General features: G+C 67.0%; 1 protein-coding gene across 1 annotated transcript in view; it reads right to left on the bottom strand.

Moving 5' to 3' along the window:
* Nucleotides 1–9919, bottom strand: part of Sptbn5 (spectrin, beta, non-erythrocytic 5) — a 34798-nt gene that overhangs the window by 1214 nt on the left and 23665 nt on the right. Inside the window, exons 40-63 of the mRNA XM_013009990.1 lie at nucleotides 9720–9899; nucleotides 9482–9631; nucleotides 9194–9382; nucleotides 8998–9096; nucleotides 8134–8249; nucleotides 7925–8039; nucleotides 7302–7415; nucleotides 7039–7160; nucleotides 6657–6819; nucleotides 6339–6527; nucleotides 6154–6225; nucleotides 5503–5675; nucleotides 4841–4931; nucleotides 4602–4748; nucleotides 3975–4112; nucleotides 3664–3899; nucleotides 3202–3388; nucleotides 2839–3051; nucleotides 2176–2372; nucleotides 1896–2100; nucleotides 1576–1758; nucleotides 827–970; nucleotides 427–644; nucleotides 3–330 (exon numbers count right to left, since the gene is read on the bottom strand). Of these exons, the coding sequence (XP_012865444.1) occupies nucleotides 3–330; nucleotides 427–644; nucleotides 827–970; nucleotides 1576–1758; nucleotides 1896–2100; nucleotides 2176–2372; nucleotides 2839–3051; nucleotides 3202–3388; nucleotides 3664–3899; nucleotides 3975–4112; nucleotides 4602–4748; nucleotides 4841–4931; nucleotides 5503–5675; nucleotides 6154–6225; nucleotides 6339–6527; nucleotides 6657–6819; nucleotides 7039–7160; nucleotides 7302–7415; nucleotides 7925–8039; nucleotides 8134–8249; nucleotides 8998–9096; nucleotides 9194–9382; nucleotides 9482–9631; nucleotides 9720–9899 (3969 nt within the window). The remainder of the gene's footprint in view (nucleotides 1–2; nucleotides 331–426; nucleotides 645–826; nucleotides 971–1575; nucleotides 1759–1895; nucleotides 2101–2175; nucleotides 2373–2838; nucleotides 3052–3201; nucleotides 3389–3663; nucleotides 3900–3974; nucleotides 4113–4601; nucleotides 4749–4840; nucleotides 4932–5502; nucleotides 5676–6153; nucleotides 6226–6338; nucleotides 6528–6656; nucleotides 6820–7038; nucleotides 7161–7301; nucleotides 7416–7924; nucleotides 8040–8133; nucleotides 8250–8997; nucleotides 9097–9193; nucleotides 9383–9481; nucleotides 9632–9719; nucleotides 9900–9919) is intronic.

Below are 9919 nucleotides of genomic sequence, written 5' to 3'. Positions count from 1 at the left end.
CCCCGCAGCCGCGTGTCCAGCTCCCGCACGTGCTCTGCCACCTGGCGGAGAGGGGCCGAGGAGGGCGCGGCCGGGACTCGCGCCCCCCCTCGCCTCCCCTCTGCTGCGAGTCCCAGGGCTGTGGACAACTGTGCGCTCACCTCTGAGGACAGGAAGTGGCCGCTGTCCATCAGCTGCTGCCCTTCCTGCCGAATGTTCTGGGCTTGGAGGCAGCGCTCCTGGAGTCCGCGCTCCAGCTCCTCCTGCTGCCCCAGCAGCTGCTCGGCTCCCGCCATGTCTCCAGCCAGCTCCGCGGACGACACCAGGGCCTGCCTCTCCTCAGTCCACGCTCTGCGGGGCGGGGAAGGACGAAGCTGCTGGGCAGGGGTGCAGAGCAGCCGGGGGTGCCCGGGACGGCCCCGTCACCCTGACCCGACCACCACCTACAGCAGCTCCTGGCAGCGAGTGAGGAAGGCCTGGCCCTGGGCCGCCTGCTCCAGCCGCCGGCCCCGCTCCCGGGCCTCGGCCTGCAGGGAGGCCCAGGCGCCCCGCAGCGTGGCCAGCTGCGTGGTCAGCCTGTCCTGGGCGGCGGGGTGCTTCTGGCCCAGGCGGCGGGCGTCCATCTGGATCCGCGCCACCTCCTTTCCGATAGCCTCCAGTTCCCTCTGTCCCGGGACACAAGGTAACTCCTGTGACCCCACGCCTAGGCCCAAGACCCTGGGCCCGGAGGGGAGAGGGCTGGGATTCTGGGGGGCGCCAAGCAGCCCCTAAATGCAAGGCCTTGGTCTATGGCCTTTAGCAGGCGGGCCTGGTATGGATGGGGGGCGAGCCCAAAGCAAGGCCGCACCTGCAGGCGCCGCTGCCGCTGCGGGGCGGGCTGCAGGCCTCTGCCACGGGCGGGCTCCAGCTGGGCGTGCTTCTCCTGCACCCAGCCCTGCAGCTGGCGTGCGGCCTGCTCCAAGCCACACACCTCACGCGCTGCAGCCAGGCTCTGGAAGGGAGCGAGGACCGCGGCGCTCAGTTCCGCCACTGTCTTGGGGCTCAGACTCCCCTAAGACAGTGGCCTCCGGGGCCAGCTCCTTACGGAGGACGGGCTCCCGGCCCTGGGTTCAGAACCTCTCCCGGCTCTGGCTCCGTGTGGTGGTGAGCCATGTCGGGGGTGGTGCCAGGTGGTGAGGGGCGCTCAGGGCCCCTCTCCTGAGAGGCCAGTGGAGCCCCTGCCCTCTGGGGGACCACTCCCCCACCCCCGGGGAGCAGGTGGCCTCTTGGGGTCTGTGTGGGCCCACCCAGGCCCCGTAGGCAGCACTTCTGAGGCTCTGGAGACCGCCCTTCCCCCCCCCCCCCCCCGCCAGCACCACCTGCTGCAGGTCCGACTGCCCGGGCTGGGGACTGGGCAGCTCTGCAGTGAGGCTGAGTGAAAGGGGAAGGGGGGAGGGAGGGGCCGGGAGGAAGGGCTAAAGGTGGAGGGGGGCGGGGTGATGTGTCTCTGGCTCAGCTGAGGACTGGAGGGCTGAAGGTCTGAGAGGGAGGCTTCCATCCTCTCGCTGCTGAGCTGGACGCAGCCCCGCCCCGCCCCGCCCCTCCCTGGACCTCTACCTGGGTGCGGGCTTCCATTGCCTGCTCCAGCCTCTCCCAAGTGGCCTGGATCCTGCTCTTCTGGGCTTGAATCTGGGGGTCGCACCTTGATATTCCTTGTTCCAGGGGGGCCGCCCGCTCCCACAGGGCCTGCCCCAGGCTCCGGACCTCGCTTCTGAAAGCTTCAAACTTCTCTTGCAGCACCTGCAGGGCCGCGGGGCAGGAGGCCGGAGTGGCTGCCAGAGCCCAGAGGCTCGAGAGGGGCCCTGCCTCCTGCACCCTGGAGATGACCTCACAGCATCCCGGACCTTGTCCCTGTGCGGGAAGCCGCCCTGCCTCACCTGGACGCCGTCCAGGTCTTGCCCGCAGTCCTGGGACTCCGCGGCAGCCAGCATGGTGGTGAGCCAGGCATCGAGCAGCAGCGTCTCCCGCTGCAGCCGGTGTCGCTGCAGCTGCTCCCGCAGGCCCCGGCCCCGGCCCTCCACTCTCCGGAGCAGCCGCTCGTGGGCCCCTGTCACCGCCTGGAGCTGGGCCTGCACCCGGGGGCTGCAGCACAGAAGATGGCCTGGCCCCGAGCCCTTCCTCAGCCAGCTCTGGGAGATACCCTTGGCTCCAGCCTACCTGTCTGGGTTCTGTCTGCTCTCCAGGAGGGCAGCTGTCTGCCGCAGCTGCTCCACGTGCTGGCTGAACCCCTCCAGGTCTCTCTTGATGGCCTCCAGCTGCCGCAGAAGGGCCTGTGTGGCTTCGGCGTGCCGGCCCATGTCCTCACTGTCCAGAGCACGGCTCTTCTCCGCCAGCCACGACCCCGCCTCCAGGAGCTGGGGGACAGGAGAGCACGGCCCTGTGCTGCTTTCCCACCCCCCGGGCGCAGATTGCCATGCAGACCTCGGGCTTGGAGGCTCCTCAGCTCCCCGAGCCCGTCCCGCAGCAGTGCCCGCGATCCCGAAGGGCCGCGAGCTCAAGCGGGTTTTAACATGAAGCTCCAGGTGGTTTTTCCTCCATGCAAAATAAACCCCTCTTTCTTGTTCTGAGGCACGGCTTTTCTTTTCATCACGTAAGACGATCAAACCACATCCTAGTCCCTATCCTACGCTGTTAGTGCTCGCCCTTCCTTTGCAGTTCAAACAAGCGATTCTGGTCAGCTAAGAACTTGCTTAGAAGAAACAGAAAAACAGAATGACCTTGCGGCTTGCTTTCTGGACAGTCTGCCTAGCAAGGACAGACAGGAGGCCCGGAACCCCAGCACCCACAAGCCAGCCCTCACCCCCACACCCCCAGTCCCACCTCTGTCAGGAACTGCTGGGCCTCGCGGGCCTGCTGCAGCACCAGCCTCCGCCGCGAGGTCGCCGCCCGCAGCTGCGCCGTGGCCTCCTCCAGCTGCTGCACACGCGCGGCCACCTCCATGGCGGCAAAGTGCCCGGCCTGCAGGAGCTTGTGCCCCGTGCCCACCACGACCTGGCTCAGCGCCTCGTGGCTGCTCATTTCACACTCCAGGTTCTGCGCAGGGAGAACCCCGGGGCCCTGAGTTGGGTCTGCCGCTCACGGCGCCCCCCACCCTGGCTCCCAGAAATTCAAGGGACTTCCAAAGCCTCCAGCGCCCGCCCCCCACCCCGTAGCTGGGAGCCCCGACCCCCCAGTGCAACCGACCTGGTGTTTCTCCTGCAGGTGCTGGACGGCGCTCAGGCTCTGGCCAGTGTCTTGGGTGGTGGCCAGGGGCAGCTTCTCCCGCACCCAGGCCAGCTCCTCGTCAGCGTCCCTGAGGAACTGCAGGAGGAGGTCCTGGGCCTCCAGCTGGGTCCTGCGCTCCTGCAGAGCCTCTTGAAGGTTCTGGAACCTGCCATAGTGGAGGGGCTGTGATGCCACCCTAAGTCCCTACTGCAGGCGGGAGGGAGGCTGGGAGCTGAGGCAGGGGTGCAGGGGGGGGCAGGGGTGCAGGGGGGGGCAGGGGTGCAGGGGGGACAGGGGTGCAGGGGGGACAGGGGTGCAGGGGGGGCAGGGGTGCAGGGGGGGACAGGGGTGCAGGGGGGAGCAGGGGTGCAGGGGGGGACAGGGGTAGGGAGGGCAGGGGTGGAGGGGGCGGGCAGCTTGCTGCAGCCAGGGCAGATCTACCTCTGCAGCAGCTGCTGGGCCCGCTCCTCGGTGGCTCCATCCAGGCGGTGGTCTTCCCGCACCAGGGCCTGGGCCTGCCCCGTCCGCCTGGCCAAGGCCGCCTCCAGCTCCGCCTGGGCCCGCAGGAGCTCCTCCACTTCGGGCAGGTCCCGGCCCCTGACTGGGGCCCTCAGCTCCGCTTCCACAGGCTCCAGCCAGCACTCCAGTTCCTCCACGCTCCGCCGCAGGTGCAGGGCCTGGGGCAGGGCGGGAGTGAGCGCCGGGGGAGAGCCTGGAGCCCGTGCACCTGTCCCTGGCCGCCACAGCCTCACCTCGCGTGCCTCCTGTAGCTGGGCCTCCTTCCTCTGGCAGCTGGCTTGCAGCTCACCCCACAGCTCCCTGAGCTCCTGTAGCCGCTCCCTGACCGCCTCGGGGTTCGCGCAGCCGCCCTGCAGCAGCCTCCGCCCCTCCTGCGCCCAAGGCCCACACGTTAGGCTCAGGGCTGCTGGCACCAGGGTGCGTGCCCGCTCCAGAGACCGCCCCGTAGCTGCGGCAGTCTTGAGAGCAAGTTTCTAAATCTCTATGTGCCTCTTTCTCCTCCTCCGAGGACGATAATGATTATGTGTTCAACGCCATAAGGCACATGGGTGCTGAGCAGAGTGCTTAATAACCAACGGGCGTTAGCCGGGCCGCCTGGCTTGGCAGGTGGAGAGGGAACGTGAAGTGGATGCGATGTTGGCCGGTCACCCACAGGACTGCTGCGTGTGAGCGCAGCTGTGGTTATGGAAAAGGCTCTGCCTTTGGAGAGGGGATGCAGGAAGCAGCCGCACGTCCCGCCTCTGCCAGCGCGGAGCCCGCACGGAGGGCACAGGCTGGGCCGTCAGCCCTCGGCGCTGTGCAGTGCGGTGCCAGCCCCGGGCTCTGTGCCCCTCCCGGCCCTCAGCCCCGCAGGGCCTCACCGTCTGCAGCTCCTGTTGCAGGGGGGCGCTGGCATCCAGCTCGGCCTGCAGATTCTGCTGCTTCCCCAGCTGCACCGGCAGCGTGGCGGGGTCCTGCCCCCCCTCCTCCAGTGCTACCAGGCTCTTCTCCCTCAGCCACGCGGCCACCTGAGCACACAGGAAGCGTCAGCTCTGCTCCCTCCAACTCCGGTGCCCTGGAGGGAAGCCCCCCCCAACGCTCCCACCCCACGCAGGGAAACCTCGTCGCAGTCCTGCAGGAAGGTCTGCAGCCGCCTCAGCTCCTCCAACCAGAGGCCCTGAGTCCTCGCTCGCTCCACGAGTGCTTCTTTCCTGCAGAAGGAGGGGCTCATGGGCCAGGCTCACCCCTGGGACATGGAGGAGTGTGGGGTGCCTAGCCCTGCACCAGAAACAATGACACCTACCCCTCTGTGTGAGTGCCAGGTAGAGGCTGAATTGGGGCTCACCACTGGAGAGTGGACGCACAGCTTCCCGAGCTGCCTGGACAGAGATCCTGTGCGCACTCCCATGCAGATGGGTTGCTGTGCGCAGCACCCACGATCGCTCTTCGAGCCGTGGCACTGATTTTTTTCCTTCTTTGGCCTAGGCAGGCCTGGAACTATGATTGTCCTACCTCTGCCTCTGAACTAGCTGGAATTACAGGCATGAGCCACCTGACCTGGCTTGTTCCCCCAAAGTCTTACATTGATCCCCAGAATGTGACCGCATCTAGAGACAGGTCTGTAAAGAGGTAACTAAGGTAAAATGGGGTTACTGGAGGGGTTGGGATTGGGCATCTTGTAAGATGTCCCCAGAGGGACAGCCATGGAGGGACACAGGAGGCCACTACCCTCCACCCAAGGGACGTCACTGCCAGTGCTTGCCACCCCAGAGCCATCCACACCTCAGAAGCACCGCCTGGCATCTGGCCAAGGCGCTGGGGGCCTCCGGGTGTCCATCCTGGTGCAGGCCGCGGGCAGCGGCCTCCAGAGCAGTCATCTTTTCCTCCTGGGCTCGCAGGCCCTCCTCCAGCCGCCTGTGCCTCCACACAAGGCTCTCCAAGTTGGCCAAGGGGTCCTAGTAGGAGGGAGAAGCCAATGCTGATCATGGGGCTGCGCCCCTGCCCCCAAACCCTCCCCTACAACCCAACTGCCTGGCCCAAATCCATTGCCCAAGCCCCGCGGGCTGCTTCTGGCTGGCTCTAGGACAGTGACATTTATGTGTGAGCCTCGTGTCAATTCCCACGCGCTCCCCACTGCTGGTGAGACCATGGGAGCCCCTAGTTCTGAGATGCCCTCGGCTCTGCTCAGCTCGTACACGAGAGACGGGAGCAGCGACCTCCGTGTGCAGGGCGAGGAGGGCAGAGGCGAGGAGGGCAGAGGTGAGGAGGGCAGAGGCGAGGAGGGCGCTGAGTGTGAGCCCTGTTCACTCCCCGCTCTGTCTAGGCCCGGGGTCTCCTGCGTGGCCTGAGCCGGGTGTGGGGGGGCAGCTGTTGGGAGATGATGTGCTCAGGGCAGGGGAGGCGTCCCGAGGCTGGCTCCCTCCTGGCCCCTACCCCGAGCCCCTCGGCGGTGGTTTCCTCGCTACGCAGCCAGCGCTCCACCTTCTCCACAGAATGCAGGAACAGCTGCAGGAGCGAGGCGGGGCGAGCTCAGGCAGGGGTGACGCTTCTGCCTCCCGCGAAGCATCCCCTCTGGCTCTGGCGTTGCCCGGGGCTCTGGGCGGTGGGGAGACGCGAACCTGCAGCGCCAGGGCCTGCTGCAGCTGCAGCTCGCGCTCCTGCCAGGCTCCCCGCACGCTGCTCAGCTCCTGCTCCAAGGCAGCGAGGGCCTGGCGAATGCCAGCGGCCAGGGGGTGTCCGGTGGCCAGCAGTCGCTGCCCGGTGCTTCGGACCACGTTGGCGCTGTCCATGTGAACCCCCAGCTCCACCTGCGGCAGGGCTGTGCTCAGATCCCGGCAATGGTTGGGGGACCGAAGAGAATAAAGGAGGGCAGGAGACAGAAAAGACCTGGACAGGTGGGGGGCAAGTGGAGAGGGTCCCCGCCCCTCGCTGCTCACCTTGCATTCCCGGTGCTCCTCCAGCATGCGTAGTGCTCCCTCGGGGCTGCAGGGGGCGCCCTGAGCACTCATGTCGGCCCACAGCTCCCGGAACCACACCTGCAGCGCCTGCACAGACGCCTGGAACTTCTGAGCTTGGTGCTGGGCCTCCAGGGACTCCCTCCTGGTCACAGGGCTCATCAGCTAGTCCCCGGGCCACCAAGTCCCTGTCCCCAGGCACCAACCCGCCCTCCCCCGGGGTCACCTCCAGGCCCTTCATCTCTCAACACCCCCGGGTCAGGTGCCAGGAATTCATGGTGACATGGCCGACTCTTGGGGGGAAACAAGTGCGGGGAGCAGGGCGCAGATGGGTGGGTGAGGGCACGAGGCCGAGCGCTCCTACCGCTTCCGGACCTCGCTGCGGAGCCGCCGCCAGCCGCCCATCAGCTCCTGCTGCTTGCGGCTGAGGCTCTGGGCCGCCACGCAGCTCCTCCCGCAGAGGCGACCCACTCTGTCCTGCAGGGACTGCGCGGAAGACGGGGGTCAGAGGCCTCCAGGGCCCCCGGGGAGGCCCTGGTAATGGGAAACCCCAGCGCCCAGAGTCCTGAAGCTCCTCCCCCAGTGCCAAGGGCCGCCCATGGAGCTGCCCGGGCCGCAGCCACGCACCTCCACCTGCGCCTGCATGAGCTCCACCTCCTGCTCCAGCGTCTCCTGCGTCCCCAGCAGCCTCTGCGCGCGCTCCGCATCCGCCTCGCACACCGGCGCCTGGGCGGCGGCTGCCTGCGGGCCGGGGCCTCAGCTGCAGCTGCCAGCACGGAGAAGCCCAGCACCCCCTGCCCCCCGCATGGAAAGCAACCACCCGCGTGGACCCCTCTCTGTGGAGGAAGACTGAGGAGGGCCTTGGGTGTTTCATCACTGTGTGCCACGCTTCCAGAAGAAAAGCAGAGGGCCTGGCTGCGGTGTGTGCTCGGGAGCCGGACACCGTCCGCGCTGTCCGCGCGGGGCTCCACTTCTGCCTCGGGTAGCTCTGCGCTCACCGACCTGTGCTGTGGCCGACGCCACCCGGAGGCAAATCCTGCCATGGGGTCCGGCCTGGCTGCCGCCTCTGCACTCTCAGGACAGGGAAGACACGGGGGGGGGGGCGCAGCCTGCAAGCTGCGTGTCAGCTGCCGATGTCTCAGGAGAGTCCGGGAGACCCAACGGGGCCCTGAGCCCCAGCTCACGAGCAGAGGTGACCTGCTGGTGGCAGTCCTGGGATACGCATGCGCAGGGGACCCTCCGCTACTTACTTTCTCCCCAATCCTCTCCATGACCCCGTCCAGTTCCCGGGACAGGGCGTGCATCTCCAGGGCGCCTTCCAGCTGCTGCTGGTACTGCCGCAGGTCACCATGGAAACTGGTCCACCTAGCCCCAGAAGGGTGGCTGTGAACCTCGGAGTTGGGGGGGCGGGGGGCTCTGCCTCTCCCGGCCCCACTGCCCTGCCCGGTCGGGGACTGGCCTGTCGCTGAGCTGCCGCTGCCTCTGGCACACGATCCTCACTTCCTCGGGGTCCCGGTTCTGGAGCTGCAGCGACAAGTCCTCGATGCGCCTTGTGTACGCGTGGCCCGCTGTGCGCTGCGGGGAAAGGGTGCACGTGAGGGCCGTGGCCAGGCCAGGTCTCAGCCCCCCCTGCTGGAGCAGCTGTGAACCCTCTGCGAGCCGGGATGGAGGCTGAATTTAGCATGGAAGCCTTTCACCCAAATCACCCACACTTATCACCTGGCCACATATGGTCCCCAAATTTCTGTTCTCTGTACCAAAATGAGACATGGGAATTTATGCCTTGTGGACTCTGGGCCTGGGCGCTGTCCCTGTGCTCTTCAGTTCAAGGCTAGCGCTCTACCACTTGAGCCACAGCACCACTTCCGGTTTTCTGGTGGTTTATTGGAGATAAGAGTCTCTCGGACTTTCCAGCCCAGGCTGGCTTTGAACTGCGATCCTCAGATCTCAGCCTTCTGAGTAGATAGGATTACAGGTGTGAGCCACTGGCACCCAGCAAGAAGCAGCTTTCTAAGAATCTTTTAAATAGACGCACAGGAAACTGCAAAAGTAGTGCAGAAGCCTGCACGCACAGCGACATCTACCATAGCCAAGCGCGACAGTGAAGCCAGCCCAGCAGACAGGCTGGGCGTCTCCGGAGCTTCCCCGCAGCCACGCAGACCAGCACGCACCTGCCCTGAGCTCGGAGCAAGGCGCCATTCCCATAGCAGAGCACAGAAATCAGGGCTCTGGCAGCCTAAGCTGTGGGCGGTAAAGCGGCTGGGCCCGTCCTGCTCTGCAGTGAGCACGTGGCCGCTGAGTGGATTTCCCGAGGGCTCCTCACCCTGGCCGCCACGGCCTTCTGGAGTTGATGGAGCCGCCTGCAGAGCTGCAGACAGTGCTCGGGGTCCCGGCCCAGGTCTCGGACGTTCACCATCACCTCCTGTGCAGGCCCAGGAAAGGAGAGGGTTGCTCGGAGCGCTGGCCAGGGTGCAGCTTCCTTCCCCATCTCCCTGCCCCCCGCCCAGCCAGACCCCCACCTTCTCCTGGATCCAGGCCTCTGCAAGCTCTACTTGGTGCAGGAACTCTAGAAACTTCCACTTGTCTTCCAGCTGCTGGTCCCTGTGGGCCACTGCCTGCCCCAGCTTCTCCCAGAGCTGCCGCAGGGCCTGCAGCTGCCGGCTCGGGTCGCCTGGAGGCTCGCGCAGCGCCAGGAGGGCCTCACCCTGCTGGAAGCCGGCCGGAGCCTCGTCCATCCCTCCCGGGCCATCCTCAAGCCCGCACAGATTGCAGGCCAAGCGGGGGGCGCGGCGGGGGACAGGGATTACCTGGACCACAGAGGTGAGGATTTGCGCGTGCGCCTCCACCTCAGCCTTGAAGGCCTGGTGTCGCCGCCAGTGCGTGCCATGAGCTCTGAGGTGCTCCGGGGGACGCCATTCGCCCAGCCGCTGCACTCGCTCCGTGATCCACTCCTCGGCCTGGGGGACACACCGCCCAGCGCTGCCCCGGCCCGGCCGTGCACCCCCCCCCCCCCCGGGGCAGGACAGGAAGGGCCCAGTCGGGCACAAGAAGTGGAGGGGCTGGGGTCTTGCGGGAGGGGGTTTCCTCCTCCTGGGCCCCTGGTCTTGCTAGTGCCCAGGTGGGGTCCACAGCACTGGCTGGACGCAGCCGTTCATCTCTGCAAACCCCGGTCTCGCTCACGAGTGGTGGTGTCAAAGTCGCCAACGTGAGGGGTGAGGGTGGGGGCTGGGGGAGGGGAGGGGAGG

Source organism: Dipodomys ordii, unplaced genomic scaffold (assembly GCF_000151885.1).
Source record: "Dipodomys ordii isolate 6190 unplaced genomic scaffold, Dord_2.0 Scaffold11, whole genome shotgun sequence".
NCBI lineage: Eukaryota > Metazoa > Chordata > Mammalia > Rodentia > Heteromyidae > Dipodomys > Dipodomys ordii.
The sequence above is the reverse complement of the archived record's forward strand: the minus strand, read 5'-3'. Positions and strand labels throughout refer to the sequence as shown.